Source organism: Sceloporus undulatus, chromosome 1, assembly GCF_019175285.1.
Source record: "Sceloporus undulatus isolate JIND9_A2432 ecotype Alabama chromosome 1, SceUnd_v1.1, whole genome shotgun sequence".
Classification (NCBI taxonomy): domain Eukaryota; kingdom Metazoa; phylum Chordata; class Lepidosauria; order Squamata; family Phrynosomatidae; genus Sceloporus; species Sceloporus undulatus.
Window position 1 is genome coordinate 362,974,040 of NC_056522.1, and position 19,176 is coordinate 362,993,215.

Here is a 19,176-nt window from a genome sequence, read left to right on the forward strand (position 1 = left end):
TGGAGTGCAGTGTCACAAGTATGCTGATGACACCCAACACTATTATTAATATTATTATTAAGCTTTATTTATATAGCGCTGTAAATTTACACAGCACTGTACATACAATCTTTTAATTAGACGGTTCCCTGCCTTTAGGCTTACAATCTAAGAAGACACGACACAAAAGGAGAAGGGAATGGTTGTGGGGAAAGGGATGAGGTCCTGGAGTTCATCTCTCCCTCTGAGGCCTGGACTGGAGGGAGGGCTCTGCTTCTTAAGGATAGATGGCAGTGGGGAGGCCTGATGGCACTGGCCCACCCTCTCTTCCACTCAGAGGCCAGGATGGAGTTGGATGCCTTCTGGGATGGGCTCAGTTCCTTTAGGGAGGCCTGATGGCATTGGCCTACCCCCTCTTCCCCTCAGAGGCCAGGATGGAGTTGGATGCCTTGTGGGAAGGGCTCAGTTCCTTTAGGGAGGCCTGATGGCATTGGCCTACCTTCTCTTCCCCTCAGAGGCCAGGATGGATGCCTTCTCTATCTCTCCATCTGATTCTAAGGAAGCTATCTCTGTGCTGAACCAGTGTTTGATGTAAATAATGGACTGGATGAGGGCAAACAAATTGAAACTTAATCCAGACAAGACAGAGATGTTCCTAGTCAGTCGTAAGGCAGATCAGAGAATAGGGATTCAGCCTGTGATGGATGGGGTTACATCTCCCTGAAATCTCAGGCTTGCAGCTTGAGTGTGCTCCTGGATTCGGATCTGATCCTGGATGCCCAGGTTTCAGCTGTGACCAGGAGTGCATTTGGACAGTTAAAACTAGTGCACCACCTGCACCTGTTCCTTCAGAAGTCGGATCTGGCTATGCTGACACATGCCATGGTTACATCCCATTTGGACTATTGTAATGCGTATTGTAATTGTATTGTAATTGTACAGTGGGTGCAAAATGCAGCGGTCAGGCTGTTGACTGGGGCTGGCTACAGGGATCATGTCATTCCCCTGTTGAAACAGCTGCACTGGCTACCAATCTGTTTCCAGGCAGAATTCAAGGTGCTCTAAAGCCTTAAATGACTTGGGTCCAGGCTATCTGAAGGACCGTATCTCCCTATACAATCCAGCCCAAGTGCTAATCAGCAGGAGGGCTTTCTCTCAGTCCCACCACCTTCGCAGGTGTGGTTGGTGAGGTCATGGGAGAGAGCCTTCTCTGTAGCTGCTCCCAGGCTATGGAACTCCCTGCCACGAGAGGTCAGGTCAGCCCCCTCCTTGCTCTCTTTCCGCCGGTAGCTGAAGACATTTTTATTTTAGGCAAGCGTTTGGTGGCTGAATTTTGTTTGTGCTGGTTTTAACTTATGTTTTAATATTAATAATGTTTAATATTTTTTTTAATTTTTGTAAATTTACAGTTTTATTTATTTATCTGTCTTTTTGAATTATTGTAACCTGCCTTGAAATCCCATTGTGGGAAAAAAGTGAGATATAAATCCTTGAAATAAATAAATAAATAAGCAAGCTACATTCATCGGGGACAGAGTCCTCTTTTAACTTTGCTGAGGTTTGCTTTTTAGCCTTTGAAGGCAACCTTACCCCAACACACACACTATTCTCTCTCTTTTTCTCTGTAAGCCCATTCTTTTTCTCCATTTCTTTTTCTTCCTCTCCTGACTAAACTAAGGGAAGGGAATGTATGTCTGGTTGGCAAGGAAGAAGAATAAAAAATGACAGGGAAAAAGTGGAGTCACAATGGTAGTAACGGAAAAGAACTTGGATTCCTGCCTCGTTGGTTGACATGCAGGGTTGGCCAAACGTTTAACTCTGGAAATGATTGGAAATCATAGAGGTGTCTCATTCATAGGGTCACTATAAGTTGAAGATGACCTGACAGCAAATAACAACCATTGGACAGATAGACAGACAGACAGACAGTTATTTTAAGTTTTTAGAACATGCATAGTCGTAACAAGTACTGAGATCTTATATTTCTCCCCCTTACTAAGTAAAGTTGTTCCCACATAGCTTCAATGTTGTTTTTTTAAAGAATCATCACCTTTAGTGTTTCCAGTTCATTTTCTAGCTGCTTACAGAAAATCTCACTGTGCTCTCGAAGCTTGTGCTCTTTGGATGCTTCTGCTACTGCATCATCAAGTTGGGCTTCTAGCTATAAAAAGAGAAATTGGTTTAATTAATAAATCATATATACTCATCATTTTTTTATTTGTAGTGCTTGTACAAAACAACAGAAAAATACACAGACCCTATCTTAAGGCTTAGATGGCAGGATTCATGGGACTACAGGACACAAACAGATCTGCAAGAGCATATAACCACACTGAGTTACAGAGACTACTAGAACTTCCAAAAGAAACACTATATTCTTCATGGGACATCCTCAGTGTTTAGGCCCCCACTATGACGTACCCAACTTACTGAGGTCTAAACCACAACATTTTTAGGCAATTGAGGCCTCAGCTAAAACTAAAAATGTATTTGTTTTTAAAAATATAGTACCACAAAAATTATAGTGCTGTATATCCACAGAGCAGCTGGCTCAAATGTTATACTCCTCAACACAACTCTAAAGGGTAGAGGTGATTTGGAAAGCCTGCAGAAAAACAAAACAGCTGCTTGTATGTGTGAACCCAGCCACAGTTAACTATTTCAAGCATAAACAGCAGCTGAAATCCATTATCCTCAAGTAACCTGCCAAGCTACCTCTTTTCTCGCTTTCTCAGATTTACGAATTTCCTGTCTCATGGAGTCAATTTTCTGCATGATCACTTCCACTTCTTCCTCTTTGTCACGGAGCTGTCGAGAGAGTTTCTGCTTGTGGGAGCGCAAGTCAGCCATCCTTTCATTCAGGTCCGAGAACTCTTGCATTGCTAGTTTTCTTTGTTGATGAGCATCCTTCAGTTCTTTGGACTGTGCCTTTAATCGTTCAGATGCTTCAACAAGTTGCTGAGATGAAAAGAAACAATAACATTATATCTTATTTGGTAGCAAACTGCACTTTAACAACATGTATAAACACACACAACCATCATCCTAGCTGTATAGGCTCCATTATTCCCACTTTCAAGGTGACAATGGGCATTTTGACAGTACATAAATTATACCATTTAACCATTATCAATCTAATATCTGAATATGCTGTATGCTTATCATTAAGTTTCTCTCTTTCCTCTTTTCTTCCATATTTACTTTACTGTGTCTTCTTCATCTCCCTTAAATCATTGTTTGAGCTCCATTATTCATCTTTCTTCTTCATCACTGTCATTTTTATTCTTCAATTTCATCCTTTCTCCATTAACTTTCTTTCCTCTTCTCTCCTGTTTCATCTCATTGATTTCCTAATGCAATTGCATATCCCCTTCTTTAAAAAAAACACCCAAGAAAGATAATTTTATTCCTGGTTGTGCTGCTACTTTGCATTACTCCCCCAGTTTGGCAGAGATCCCCCTTCAATCCCAGTAATGAAAAGGAAGCAGGGGAAATAACAGTATGGACATGGAAGAGTGAAACACCTCAGAAACCAAGAGTTGATTCCTGCTAGTGATTATCTTCCTTGTAGAGATTAAACTAGGAACTTCAATTCCTCTTTAGAAACTTCCTTCCCAACTGATAAGGAAAAAGGAGCCTGGAACAGGTTGAATAGCTGTCCAACAGACTACTATTCCATCGTCTATTTGGCCTTTTTTGCTGTCCCTAGCCTCTTCTCATGCATGTCTTTGTTCAGCTGAATCTTCCTTCATATTTAATTCAAAAATTGACCCACACTTGGAGAGTAAAAGTGGAGAAAGTGGATGAACCTGACAACTGCATCATCTGTATGTAACTTATTGTTGTGTTCGTTCAATTTATTTCTGAATTATGGTGAACTTAACATGAGGTTTTCTTGGCAAGATTTTTTCAGAGGGAGTTTGCCATTGCCTGCCTCTGAGGCTGAGTGTATGTATCTTGCCCATGGTCACCCAGTGGTCTTCCATGGCTAAGGGGATCCAGATCCAAATATCCTAGTCCAACATTCAAACCACATCATCACTATGGCTCTGCAAGTAGCTAGGAATATGCAAATTGCCTACTGGAAAATGTGAGCTGTTTGAATTTGTACATGATAAACAGAAGCTTGATAGCCATCTGTTTGAGGTGATTTAAACAGAGGTTGGATGGCCATCTGTTGGGTGTGCTTTGATTGGTATTCCTGCTTGGCAGGGGGTTGGACTGGATGGCCCCTATTGTCTCATCTAACTCTATAATTCTATGACTGTGTAACCACTATTAAGCAGCTTGCCTACCACAGGAGTTTAACTTTTTGCAGTTCTGTCCAATAGCTTATGAACAACTCAAGCACTGATGATGTAGCAGAGCTAAATTTGAGCTGGGAGTCCCTAGGTTCTTGTTGTTTCCTACTCTGACATATTAATTTGTGCATGTTACTAGTTTTCAAGCAAACCTCCTTCACTGAGTTACTATAATGATAGAAATAATTCCTTGTGTGATGAAGGCCAGAATATAAATACCGTATTTTCTGGCGTACAAGACTACTTTCTGACCCAAAACGGGGTCAAAAAAGTTGGGGGGGCATCGTTGTACGCCGGCAAGAGCACTTACTGTTGTCTGCCAGCGCCCAAAGGCCTTCCGGAGCTCTTTGGAATCCGGCGCGGGGTGCCTCCGTCCCCTGGCTGCCGGCTTCCAAAGGCCTCCGGAGCCCTTTGGAAAGCCGGCGTTTGTTGGGCAGCAGGCCAACCTAAAACTTGGCCTATATTAGGCCAGGGCACTGCCGGCATGCAAGGCAGGCTTTGAAGGCCTCAGGCAAAAGGCCTGAGGTAAAATAAAAAAAAAATGAGAGAGATGAGAAAATAGAGAGAGGGGGGGGGGGGAGGGAGAGAGAGGGGGAGAGAGCGAGATATAGAAGAGAGAGGGAGATAGAGCGAGGGAGGGAGATGGAGCGCTCGAGAGCCGAGTTCGAGACATATCTATATATAGTGAGCTATCTTTCTCTATATATTTCCGAATAGCTGTCGATAGATCAGAGTTTAGTTCATACTTCGATCATTCTATGTTCGCTCTCGCTCTCCTCTCTCTCTCTCTCGCCCTTTCCGCTATCTCTCTCTATATCTTTCTCGCTCGCGGTCTATCGATCTCTTCTCCTTCTCGCTCTCTCTCTCTCTCTCTTTGCTCTCTCGTCCTCTTCTCTTCTTTCGTGTTCTTTATCCTCGTCTCTCTCCTCATCCTCTCTCTTTTCCTCTCTCTCTCCTCTCTATTGCTCTTCGCATTGCTCTCTCTCTTTCGTCTACTCTCATCCCTCTCTTCTATTGTTTGTTCCTTTCTCTCATCTACCTCTCTCGATCTATCTCTCTCCCCATCTCTCTCTCTTCTCTCCTCTCCCCTCTCCCTCCCGCTCTCTTGTCCTCCCTCTCGTCCCCTCTGTTCTCTCTCTCTCGCCCCCTCTCGTCTTCTCGTTACTCGCGCCTTTTTTCGTTCTTTCCTATCTCCCTCTCTCGCCCCATCTCTCTCTGTTTCTTCTTCTCACTAGATCTCTCCTCTCGCTCCCTCTCTCTCTCTCTTCGGCGCCTCTCCCCTCTCTTGGCTCTCTCCTCGCTATGCTCTCCCTCTCTCTCTCTCTCTCGCGCTCATTCTGCTTCCTCCTCACTTCTCTCTCTTCTCTCTCTCTCTTTCCCTCTCTCTCTCCTCCTCTCTCCTCTTCTCCTCTCTCTCTTATCTCTCTCCATCTCTGATTCTCTCTCTCTCTTACTCCTCTCTCGCTCTCTCTCTCTCTATCTCTCTCCTATCTCTCTCCCTCCTTCTTTTGGCTTTCTTTCTCTCTCTCTCTATTCTTTCTTTCTCTCTCTCGTGTTGCTTCTCTCTACTCCCTCTCTCTCCTCTCTCTCCTCTCCTCTCCTCTATCTCTTTCTTTCTTTCTCTCTCTCTCTCCCTCTCTCTCGCTATATATTCTCTCTCTCTCTATCTCTCTTCTATCTCTCTCTCTCTTATCCTCTCGCTCGCCCTCTATCTCGTATTTTCTCTTTCGCTCGTAATATCTCTCTGCTCTCGCTCTCTCTCTCTCTCTCTCGCCGCTTCCCCGCGCTCGCGCCGCGCGCGCGCGGCGCCGCGCGCGGCTGGCTGGCTGGCTGGTAGGCTCGCTCGCTCGCTGCTCGCGCGCCGCGCGCGCGGCGCGGCCGACCAATCCCGCCCAAGCAAGCCATAGAGAACGAGTTGGTAATGCAGTTATGTTTTTTAAATTTTTTTGATGTCATTGAACAGGTTGCCTTATACGGCAAGTATATCCCAACCTCTATATTTAACTGGAAAGTTGGGGGGTCGTCTTATACGCCCAGTCGTCCTATACACGCGGAAAATACTGAACAACTCCTCTCTGTAGAAAACTTTTCCAGACTTTACTACAGGGCTAGCCATGTTATCTCTATTTAGGCCTATATTCCTCAACAATAGACAACTGAAATATTCCTACAAATACCTTATGAAGGTCTTCTTTCTCTGCCTCAGTATCCTGCACTGCTTTTCAAGGCCTTTTATCTGTGGGTGGAATCCTCATGTTCCTGCCGCAGTGTTACTGCATCTTCAAGCTGCCGTTCTATCCTATTTGAATCTATAAAAATAAAAAAGGCAGATTCTACATAAAAAGCAACTCAAAGTTCCTTCCTCTTGCAAAACAATTTAAAGTGGCCAATGCAGAAGTAAAGTCTATCATCTTCCCTTCTTACATCAACAGAGATGGGTGAAACCTCCCCATAACAGCCCAGTTTATGGTATGGCCAAAATCAAATCTAATCCAAATTCTGTACTGAGCATTTTTGCCATCTGCCTGTTTCACAACACAGATTTTGCTTCCAATAACTGTTTCAAAGGCTGGCCCCCAAAAATCTACTGTAGAGATGCTCACTGGATTTTTTAATGTTTTCATACTATTTTTGTGAAATAACCTCCATTTCACAAATCAGTTTGTTATTTGTCCTAGGAGGCTGCTATTTAATAGACACAAGTCCACGTCATTCACTTCATCTGTGCAAAGAAAACTTTGCGACATTCTGGATTTTCAACTCAGCTCGAATTTTTCCTGAAGTATCTGGAATTTTTGGCAAAGAAGAGGAAGGAAAGACATGAACATCCAGCCACATGAGTTGTGGAAGTTGAGATTAAGGGAAGGAACAAAAAGCTAAAGTAGGCTACATTTATTTTTGTCCTGGGGGATAGAGAGTATTTTTACAGTTTGAATCCTGAATCCTCAACAGAAAAGGAAATTAAACTGCAACTGGCAAACAAGTTATTAAAATAAAAATTGCCGCAGTTATGCCGTCTTTGCTTACAGCTATACAAAACCATCAGGTTGCTAGCCCCAAATACTCATAATTGGTTTTGCTCTGAATTAAAGAAACAATCACGAATTTTACCAAAATTCACAGCGTGGCTTTTTTTATACACCTGAATACAAATCAGCAAGGAAATGCTATCTATTTCAGATAAAAGAAAAAGTCCCACATGCCCACAACAAATCAGCAAAAGAAAAAAGCATGATGACAAGTCAGACAAACACTCAGCTAATTATACCTTAATAATACGAGGAAGTTCTCCAAAAGCAGTTGTTTCAATACAGATATTTATGAGATTACTACAAATGGCTTTAAACCTTGATTAGACCTAGGAAAAAAGAGGCTTCGGCGACTTATTGCGTAAAAATGCCTCCACCCATAGCTCCTGCATCTCAAGCATGATTAGGGTGTCCCTTTTCATAGACAGGGGAAACCTGTCAATGAACTGTCAATAGTGCAAGTATTCAGGTGCAAAACATCGCTGCCAGATAGGTCTCAGTACTTACTTGTTACTAGTTGCTACTACACGTACTCCAGTTGTTGTGTCAGTGTCTCCAGTGTCTCCCCCTCCACTGTTGTTAATGTATGTTGAAGGTAAAAATGTTCAGATGTGGCAATGGTGCAGAAGAACCTAAATTGGCTACAGCTGGAGTCCAGCAGCAGCAGCCAGGACATGCGGCATAAAATCACTGAAACAGGATTAAATGTAAACATGCTATTGTCTTCAGTCTCAAGATGGATTGGTGTCTGTGATGCACAGCAACTTGTCTGTGGTGCATAGCAACTGTCTGAAGAGCTGGCTGACGTTATGGGGACTAGGTTGTGTTTATTTAAAAACAGGGGTAGAGGGTCAACCTTTTGAGCAACTTTGAGGCCAGGGGCCGGTTGGGTGTTCCCCAGACAACAGCGGGGGGGGGGGGGGGGGGGATAAATAATAAATAATTAAATAATACAGGACAACATTTTCAAATGTCGGACACATTTTAAAAAATGGAGGACATGCCAAAACATTTGATGATTTTTTTTAAAAGTTAATAAAATGAATGTTTCTTAGGCATGACAAAATGGAGGACATTTGGGCATTATTCCTAGACAGATGACAGAAATGGACTTCCCTTTCTGACCAACCCCCCCCCCCCCATTTCAACACAGCCACATTTGGGCATTGGACATGGCTTTACTTAAAGTGGCCTCTTGCATTTTCAGAGGCTTATTGCATAACCAAACCTTGGGTTTCACACTGAACATGGGTTCACATGGCTATGCATATTGAACATGTCAAGGTGGTTTTCACAGTTCTTGCACCAAGTGTACTTCTCAGAAGTGTGTACTTGGTCAAGGGACTTTGGTTTTTCTTCACTGCGCATGAGTTTGTAAAAATCAACAGCAATTTACATTGGCCTTGCCTCAAAGGCTTTCTGTTATCAATATCACCATTAAAGAACCAAAAACACACAGAAAAGGCACTTTGGAAAGTCACACTCTCTTGCTTCAGAAACATGGCGTGCATGCCTCTCAAGCTGACTCTCATCATCATCATCATCACACACACTACTCACGTCAAAACAAGGAGCTTGTTTATGCATTAAAAGCACCCAAAACACACTTTGGAAGGTGATACTCTCTCGGCTTAAGAAACAGTGCCTGCATGCCTCTCAAGCTGACTCATATCATCATCATCATCATCATCATCACACTATCACTGTCAAACCAAGGGAGACTTGTTAGCATTAAAAGCACCCAAAATAAAAATTTAAAAAACTTTGAGGCCTCTGGCCACTCACCACCTCTTCCTTCCTCCTCTTCCTCCTCCTCCTTCTGCTCCCACTCTTCCTCTTCCTCCTTTCTTCTCCTCCTCCCCCTCCTCCTCCTCCTTCTGCTCCCCCTCCTCCTCTTCCTCTTCTTCTTTCTTCTCCTCCTCCCCTTCCTCCTCTTTTTCCTCCTCCTTCTGCTCCCCCCTCCTCCTTTTCCTCCTCCTCCTTCTGCTCCCCCCTCCTCTTCCTCCTTTCTTCTCCTCCTCATCCTCCTCCCCCCTCCTCCATGTGCCGCGCGGCCTGGGGGCGGGGCGGAGGAGGCAGAGAAGGAGGTGGGTGGCGCGGGGAGGCGGGGAGGGCAGCGCGGGGCTTCTCCCTTTGCCTCCTCTGCCCCAGGCCACGCGGCCCTCCTCTTCCTCCTCCGTGCGGTGGAGGCGGAGGGCAGCACAGTCGCACAGCCTGGGAGGAGGAGGCGGCGGCAGCAGGACCGGGCTGGGGCCGGTCCTGCCGCCTCCGCGGGCCGCATCTGGCCCACGGGCCGGGGGTTGCCGACCCCTGATTTAAAACAAAGTAATAAAGCCCTCTAAGGAGTGAACCTGCTGGAGAGTGATTCTTTCATTTAGTAGCTGTTTCTCCAGGCATTGTTCCAGCAAGCTGAAAGCCTGTTTGGAGTTTTGCTCTGTTCCTGAGTTGGAGAGATAGCCAGCATCTTCATCCATTTGGCACCAGACCGGGACCACGGGCAAGGTACATCACCCAAAACATCAATACCACTTCCTTTACATATTCCTAAGCAGTCCAATTACCCTTTCCCCCTATTTCTTTTCTTTCTTTCTTTTTAAAGGAATAGTATTATTATTATTATTATATTATGCTTTACAGTCTCTGGAATATGGTGGTGGTCTCCCATTCAATTACTACCAGAGCAGACCATGCTTAGCTTCCAAGAACAGCTGGGATCTGGTGCCTTTAGGCTACAATAACATCCCATTTTCTATTAATTCTTTAATCTAAGATTGAGGCTTCTTAGCATAGTGAATAGATGCAGACCGACTTCCAATAAAGGGCTTTTCACATTCCTCCCTATATTAAGATATCAAAAGAAAGAGAAATATGGTGCAGTTTTTTTAAAAAAAAATCTCAGTGGAATTCATCTGCACAATTTCCCATTAAGGAAATCTTCCCCCATCCCTGGGAAATAGCAGGATTTTGGAGAAGAGGATAACCTGGGATTTTAATAGAAAGGAAAGAAGTCAAAAGAATTATCTAAGAGAACCTGCACAAACTGCCTTCTTTCTTAGAGACCTGGCGGGAATAATCTGTTATCCTTTTTGAGGAAGCTTTGGTAGAGAAACTTTACCACTGAAATTCTTATGTACTTCTTCCAGGACTAGGGAAAAACCTATTAAAATATGTGAAGCACATACCTGCTATTTTGTTTTTCAAGCGTTCTATTTCCTCATTCAACTTTTTTATTTCTTTATCCCGGTTTGTATTTGTTGTTATGCGACCAGAACCATGAAGGGACTGAACAGCCTGAGTGGATTCTTAAATTTAATGAGAAAAACAATTTTTAGCTAAAGTCAACATGTTCTAATGCTTTATCACATGTAACACTAAAGGACCACATACCTTGCAACTTCCTACTCAGTTCTAGCTTTTCTTGCTCCAATCTTCGTATTCTTCTTTCATATGCTTCTATTTGTAAGCTGTTTTCTAGGTCACGTTGAACATCTTCATCTTTGGTTATACCACTGGACTGCATCACACTCTTTAGTGAGCCTCTATCAGAAAAGCAGCTGGAACCACATGACATCACAGAACTCATTTTAATCAACACATTCAATGCTAAACAGCAGGTTTCAGTTAGAAATTCAATTGAACTAGAAGCTCGGGAACAAATGGTAAATGGATAAAATAAAAATCCTTGTCTTTTGTACTTCATTACTATAGGAGTTGGATGGAAACAAAAATGTCAATTATAAGGTGCAATCTGCTTTTCTTCACTCCAGATGCATAGGCAAACTTATTGGGAAGATGCTGCAGTAACAGCTACCAAATTACTGTGTGCTGAAGGCTAAAAGCAACACTCTGGTGGCATTTGCCTTTATCTTCCCTCTTTCCTTTAGCCCTCCAAGACACAGGAAAACCAGTTCCAGAAGTTTTTCCAGAGCTTCAGGGGGGATGAATATCATCCTCTCTTTGATTCCTCCTGAATTTGTTATTCCACTGGTAGTTGCCCTCAGAGTAAAAGAATGATGGCATGTGCACCTTCTCTTTTCCAATTTGTTATGTGTATTGATATGCAACACTTTACAGAAAGAACTGGAGGGCTGCCCTTTTTGGTGGAAGGGACCTTGTGCTCAATGGATGAACTCATCACAGGGATACAGGGATACACAACAAAAGAAGATTACTTATACTGTCAATACCTTTCACCCTCAATATTCCTCTTACCCTGATTATGTTTTCATGTTAATGTTCTTTTCATCACACATACTTGTTTCTTTATAATACTCTATATGACACCTTACACATGGAGAACCAGTTTATCAATCTTCCATCATAATAGTGAATGTGGTGTAGAGGAGAAAACATCAGACTGGAGAGCCTGTCCCTACTTAACTTTAAAGCTCACCGGATGGCTCTGAGCTACTTATTAATGCTCAGCTCTATCTACTGTACATGGTTACTGCAAGGATGAAACAGAACAAAGGTACATCATGGTATCCACTAGGATTTGGTTCCAGGAAACACCCCCCCCCCATGGTTACCAAAATCCATAGATGCTCAAGTCCTAAAAATACAATGCCAATGTGAAATGATGTTCCTTATATAAAATGGCAAAATCAAGGCTTGCTCTTTGGAATTTATCTTTCTTTTGAATATTTTCAAGCTGTGGATGGTTGAATCTGTGAATAGAGAAACCGTGGATACAGAGGGCTGACTGTACACTACTCTGAGCTTGATATGGGCTGGATAAAAGTGACTTCCAACAGACTGGAGCCCAGCTAATGGGATATAGGAAACTTCAAATGAAGTTTTATTGGTTTTTTTGTCTGTATGTACAGTGCTGTATAAATCTACAGCACTATATGAATAAAGTATAATAATAATTAATATATTTAATTTAATTTACTCACATTTACCCTTTGACTCTCCCCATTTGTTTTTCTAATGTGCAGCTACAACAGGAGAAGCCTCCCCAAACAGCTCAAAGCCTCTACAAAATGCAACTGTTTTGCTCTCCCAACTCCTCATACCTGTAAACCTGCCAGAACTCCTATAATATTGCCCCTAAATCAACAAAAATGAAAACTAACTGGTGGCATCACTCACTATCCTCTGTAACTTTAGCTTTCATTTGATTTTTCTCTTTTCATCTTTTTTTTTTTTTTTTTGGGTGGCTCTGGCAGTTTTTAATGTATTGAGGGGGGCTTTGGGAAGCAAAAATACTACATTCTGTATTTTAGGAAAAACATTTTCAACTGTTCTACAGGTTGTGGAAGCCTGGTGTCCCACTGAGGACTAGTTTGGGGGGGGAGTGCAGGGTAACACTGACCCACACACACACACACACACACACACGCAGTTGCCTACTGAAACAATGGACTTCAGCTCCTTCGCTGAAGTCTCCTGTCTCCTTCAGCTCCTGTCTCCTTTTGCTCACTCTAGCCTATAAGATGCCATGTACAATGATGGCACCATATGAAAAAAGCAAGCAGAGGAGTTTGGAACTCTTGCTCTGAGCATTTCATTTTGTAATTCAATATGTAGTAGAAAGGAAAATGTATGCATTGGAATGTGGTATTTTTCCATAGCCCTATCCCTAATAAACTTTTTATTCACCTTTCAGTTGTGTAGGTAAAGCCAACAAAAGGCAAGTGCAATCCTGAAAAGCCAGTGTGAGAACCAGGTGGTATCATTTCCTGTACAAAAAGGAACACAAAATGAAAACTTGATTATAGAATGTACAATCACTGAGGGGAAGAGGCTGACTTAAATATATCTTTTGAAATTTTTTTTAAAATGTTTATTGAAATTTTAAAACACAGGAAAATAAACATACAAGCATTCACACCACAAACAACCACCCCTCCCCACTCACTATGGAGCCTTCTTTCACATATCAAAAGGTATTTACAACATAATTACAACCCCAGGTTCCCTTGGCCTCTCTCTTTAAAAAAAAAAAGACTTTCTACTTCTCTCAGAATGTATAATCAAAAAAAGTTCATAAGTATCCCTTGTGTTGATTCATTTTTTTTATTTTAATAGCACATCACTGTGACACATGTTCTGATTCAGTTTCCAGATTAACTGTGGGGTTAACATGCTGATATCCAGGTTATTTATTATTATCAAAGTCATCATCACGGAAAAGAATCTTTGTATTTACAATGAATAAATTATTTACAATTTTAAAAATAAATTCAATATGCATGGCAGCTGCCACGTGAGACTCTGAAGGCTCCTTCACTCCCACCCCACTGTTCTGAGTCCCACATGGCTGCTGCTATGCACACAAGACTCTAAAAACACGGTGTCCCCCAGCAGCAGCCACTACTGAGAGGGGCAGCAGTGCAGCTTCCATAGGGTCGGTTTAGGGTCTGGTGCAGCTGCTGGGCAAGTGGGAAAGAGCCCTTTCTCACTTGCCCAGTAGCCATGCCAGTCCCTCTGGGTATAGCAGTAGCCATGCCAGTCCCTCTGGGTATAGCATTCTGCACTTCCCCAGTGACGTCACAGCTTATATGGAACTACATTGTTCCAACTCACCCAGTTTGGAGATGTATGTTTAGGAATCTTTTTTATTTTAAACATATTATCTTAACCCCATTCTGAAGAGGCTGATTAAAATGAATTATATGTTAAAGCACATTGGTGTAAGAAGTATCCTGGTTTATCTCTTTCAATATACGATGGCAATCTATTCTGTAGAATTTTGAGTATAATTTTGTTTGCATGGGAAATAAATGCTATGGTTCTACACCACAGTAAAACAGTGGACTGACAAAGTTTGTGAAAAAGAGATAAGCAACTTCAATCTTAAAAGATTTACTGATCCTCATGTAAAATGTTATTGAAGTGAGAGCTGGATGAGCTCGCAGGTGCTCAGTTCACACAGCACAAAAGTCAGAGGCAAGAAAAGTAAAAGAAAAGTTGTGGAAATTTGAATGTGTACTTTAGAACTCTTCCCAGAAAATCCCTCTAATATATGGATGTTCAATGACACAGAAGTCAATAGGGAAACAATTTTGAAAACTGTGGCCTCATGTAACAGACAAGAAGATAACAGAGGAGAAAATAAATCACTTACAGGGTTTCTTAAAACATCATCATCTACATCAAAATTTGAGGTGTCAGAAGGACTGCTAACTTCTGGAATGTAAGGTGCTTCTAGATTTCGGATATTATCCCAATTGAGTCCTTCAAAAAAGGCGTGTGACTTAAAATCTTCTATTCCATTCTGCCCCAGACGACGTTCCCTGCTGCAGATAAGACGCTGGATTAGGTCTTTTGCTTCTTCAGACACATCAGTAACATGGGATGGAAACTGGAATCTCTCCTAAACAAACAGGAAAAAAACATGGAACAAAAGTTTTCTTTTCACAACTATAAATGATTAAAGGAGGATTTCTAAATATGTTTACTGCAAGTTAAAACACAAGAGAAACTAAACTTCAACAATTCTGATAATTAGAAAAGGTCAACAAATTATGCCCAGACTTGGCAGTATTATATTGTTAGCTAAAATACAGGTAAACTGCACCTAAGCACATGAATTTTCACTGAATATTTTGGAAAAGGCTTCTAGATAATGCAAATCTGAGCACCACAAGTAGCCTTTCAGAAATGGTGGACCAAGTATATTCCTAATATACCATAGCAAAGTTCAAGCAATTGTATCCCATTAGCCTCTGATCATTAGGCCACCAAGTTGTTAGTTCTTTGCAAAGTATTTTTTAAAAGCTGTTTAAAATTCCACTGGGTAATGAGATCGTTACCACCACTACAACATTTCTCAAAATGGCTAAAAACCTCATGGAATCCTGACACAATATTTTGAAGATACACTTACGAAATAAAAGAAGTGAGCACTTTAATGAATGTATAATTTAAAAGCTCTTACTTCATGATTCATAATCTTCCCATAGGTTTCCACCAGTGATTCTGCATAAAATGGTGTTTCACCATACAACATTTCATACATGCAAACACCCAAAGACCACCAGTCACACTCAGGTCCATATTTTCCCATGCCATCTTCCATTGCTTGCAGTATCTCGGGGGAAATATAATCAGGTGTGCCCACTGCAACTGAAGACTGCACCTTTAAAATAAAATAAATATTAGGAGTTAGACAAATTCTAACCTAAAATGTTATTAGATCTCAATTTAACTTCATAATCCATGGCAAAGAACAGCAGATAGGGTTACACACAAATTATAATTTGTTGTCAGCATTTACTTATCAAGAATGGAGTCATATTTAGTGTGAAAAAGTATGTGAATCTTTAGATTCAGTACTAGTGGCATACCCTTGAGCTGAAATTACTTCAAGTAAATGTTTCCTTTAACTGTTGGTCAGCCTCTCATATCAGTTTCAAGGAATACTGGGCCATTCCTTCTTAGTTCAGCTACTTCAATTCAATGACATTTGAGGGATTTGTAGACTGAACAGTTTGCTTCAGGTCCTGCCACAACCCTTTGACTGGGTTTAGATCCAGACTTTTGACTTGGCTATTCTAGAATTTCTTCTTCAGCAGCCATTCTTTGGTAGATCTGCTTGGATGTTTAGGATCATGGTTGCATTACATTACATGGGCTTTGGGGCTTCTCGAGCAGAAGGTATCTAAGTTTTTGTTGAGAAAGTTTGTGCAAAGATGCTGGAATTTGTCTCAGTGAGTGTAAAAACTGGTGCTCCATAGTTGAAGATGTACAGGAGCAGATAGCAACACATGCTGTATGAAGTGGCTTGATGTGGGTTGGAAGGGCTGCATTCTGGAGGGCTTCTGCCCAGTGCTTTAAGATGGAAAGCTCTATTACGCCTCGCTTGGCAAGTAAAAGCCTGGCAAGTCAGGCAGAAGTCTACTGCATGGTCCTCACCCAGGCAGAGGTGACAGTCTGTATAAGAGATCTTTGTCCCACTGGCTAAACATTTCTTGAAGATGCCCTTTGGGGCCATAAGACCTTGGAAAAGAAGAACTGACAATGTAGAAAAATGTCAAAATGCTCTGAGAATTTCCTAATGATCTAACTGTGATGGCAGATGAAAAGGAACCTGTTTTCAGAAGTGATACACATTTTATATGAATGTGAGCAAGAGGGTGGGGTTACCATCAAACATAGCTCTAGAAGCTTCTGAAGATCTCTGTGCAGGAAAAAAGCAACCCATACATGTTAGTCATCAAGATCACAAAAAAAGGAGAACTGGCTGCTTACCTGTAACTGTAATTCTTTGAGTGGTCACCTGTGAATTCACACAAATGGGTTTTCCTGCACCTGCGCAGAGACATTCGGAACCTTCTAGAATCGCTGGGGAAGACTTTTTGGCACTCTTTTCCCTCAGTTCCAATTGGACATTGAATAGCAGCATGATGAGGGAACATGTGAAAGAGCATGACACGACTGGAGGGAAGGAGGGGTGGGTTTGTGTGAATTCACAGATGACCACTTGAAGAACCACAGTTACAGGTAAGCAGCCTGTCCTTCTTTGTCGTGGACTCTGTGAATCACACAAATTGGTTAGACTAACCAACTATAGTCACAGGAGGAGGGAGTAGTAAACCAAAATAGGCTTTATTAAATAGGTAGGTAGGAAGCGTGCAATGCAACAAACCTTAATGCAAACCAGAAAGCAACACTGGCCTCCCAAAGGCTGCATTATTCCTTGCCTTGGTATCCAGTCTGTAGTGAGAGATGAAAGTCAATGCCTGGGACCAGACTTCAGCTTTACAGATGTCCTCTTGGGACACTCCACTGAGAAAAGCAGGGGACATCACTACTTCCCTGTTAGAATGTGCTTGAAATCGAGCTGGAGGAGTCTTCCCTGAGAATTTGTAGGTTAGATGAATAGCAGCAGTCATCCATTTCAAGAACCACTGAGCAGTGACAGCGAGTCCAAGCTTCGAATCCGAGTAGCAAACAGTCTTTTGGATAATCTCAGATCTGAAGTCCTGTCGATATAAAATGCAAGCGCTCTGCGGATATAGAGTGAATGCAAAAAGCGCTCAGTACCGATGGTCGGATTCAGAGCCAAGATTGATAAAACAATATCGTGGCTTGGATGAAACATCTTGGGCAGAAAGTTGATGTCTAGACAAAGGTTGGCCCAATCGAAGGGCACAAAATTCACCAACTTGGCGAACTGAGGTGATGGCAACAAGAAAGGCAGTCTTCCAGCTGTAGCTATGCGTTCAAAGGGCTGTTTGGAAAGTTACACGAGGACCAATTCAAGACTCCAAGATAGCGCTGGTACCAAAGCAGGAGGATGAAGATGAACAAAACCTTTGAGGAATTGCTTTACTAAGGGGTCTTGGAAAAAAGAGGGGCAGCCATCAAACTGATAGTGTAAACAGATAGCAGACAGGTAACACTTTAAAGAAGAAATGGAGAGTCCAGTTTCTGCTAAGGACATAAGAAATTCCAGAACTTGAGGAACTCAAACCCAAGAGGGGGACAGATCTCTGTCAGCCAAAAATGAATAGAAATTTGGTCCATTTCAAATGATAAGATTTCTGAGTCAAAGGCTTGTGGGCAATTCAAATGACAGTCTGTATGGATTTGGGCAAGGAGGTCATGGTCGATTCCGCCAGGTGACAAGGCAAAGTATCTCCAAGTCTGAATGTTGAACCTGACGCTCTTGTAGGGTGAGAAGGTCGGGATGCAAGGGCAGAAGGAGATAGGTCCCATAGGCTAGCTGTAGGAAAGGCGCGAACCACGATTGCTTCGGCCACCATGGGGTGATCAGGATGGCATTCAACTTGTCTCGTTTCAACTTGGCTACAACCCTGGTGATGAGCAGAAATGGAGGGAAGGTGTACAGAAGTTGTCCAGGCCACTTTAACAGGAAAGTGTCTCCTCAAGAATCTCGGATACCGTTCCATGAGCAGAACAGAGAGCACTGACAGTTCAAGTGATTGGCATAGAGACTGACTCAGGGCGAGCCCCGACAGTGGAATAGCCATTGTGTCACTTTGGGATAGAGCACCTAGTCATGTCATGAATCCAAGGACCGAGTGAGTTGGTCTGCCAACTCGTTCTCCTTGCCCAGTAGATGGAGTGCTTGCAGAGTTATGTGTTGTGCGATGCACCATTCCCAAATTCGAAGAGTGAGGTCGAGGAGTGTTTGGGACCTTGTGCCACCTTGTTTGTTTAGTACATCATGGTGGTGTTGTCCGCAAGCAGCAGTACTGTTTGGTTTCAAAGTAGGAATTCAAAGGATCTCAAGGCTGCTTCACGTAGCTGTCTGGTATCAAGTCTGTAGTTCTTGATAAAGGTCAAAGGTTGTGACCATACCGCAGTCTTGCAAATGTCCTCCAAGGGAATTCTGGAGAGGAAGGCTGAAGATGAAGCTACCGCCCTGGTGGAGTGGGCTCGAATTCGAGCAGGTGGAGTCTTCCCAAAAATCTCATAAGAGAGAAGGATTGTGGAAGTTGCCCATTTGGAGAAACGTTGAGGTGTGACTGGAAGCCCCATTTTGGGGTTGGAATAGCAGACGAAAAGTCTGGGGGAACGACGAAAGGACGCAGTCTTGTCGAGGTAGAAGGCTGACGCCTGCCTGACATCAAAGGAACGGAGTTGGCGCTCGGTGTTGGTGGTCGGGTTTGGTGCTAGCATTGGCAGGTTGATATCCTGGCTCAAATGAAAAGCGGACACAACTTTTGGTAGAAAGGAAATGTCCGGATGGAGGACGACTTTGTCCTTAAAAAATTTCAGGTACGGAGGGCACAGAGTTCACTGGCACGGCATGCCAAGGCTATCAAAAAGGCTGTCTTCCAGGTGAGGAGCCTGAGGTCACAGGAATCCAGAGGTTCAAAGGGTGAGGTAGCGAGTGCTGCTAAAACGAGCTGGAGGTCCCAAGTCGGGATCGGGATCACTGCCAGCGGTCT

General features: G+C 42.7%; 1 protein-coding gene across 1 annotated transcript in view; it reads right to left on the reverse strand.

Annotated features, from left to right (window-relative positions):
- Positions 1–19,176, reverse strand: part of CDC42BPB (CDC42 binding protein kinase beta) — a 164,465-nt gene that overhangs the window by 53,627 nt on the left and 91,662 nt on the right. Inside the window, 10 exon segments of the mRNA XM_042448163.1 lie at positions 2,030–2,140; positions 2,695–2,937; positions 6,458–6,480; positions 6,483–6,515; positions 6,518–6,589; positions 10,492–10,611; positions 10,697–10,863; positions 12,914–12,993; positions 14,382–14,630; positions 15,195–15,395. Of these exon segments, the coding sequence (XP_042304097.1) occupies positions 2,030–2,140; positions 2,695–2,937; positions 6,458–6,480; positions 6,483–6,515; positions 6,518–6,589; positions 10,492–10,611; positions 10,697–10,863; positions 12,914–12,993; positions 14,382–14,630; positions 15,195–15,395 (1,299 nt within the window).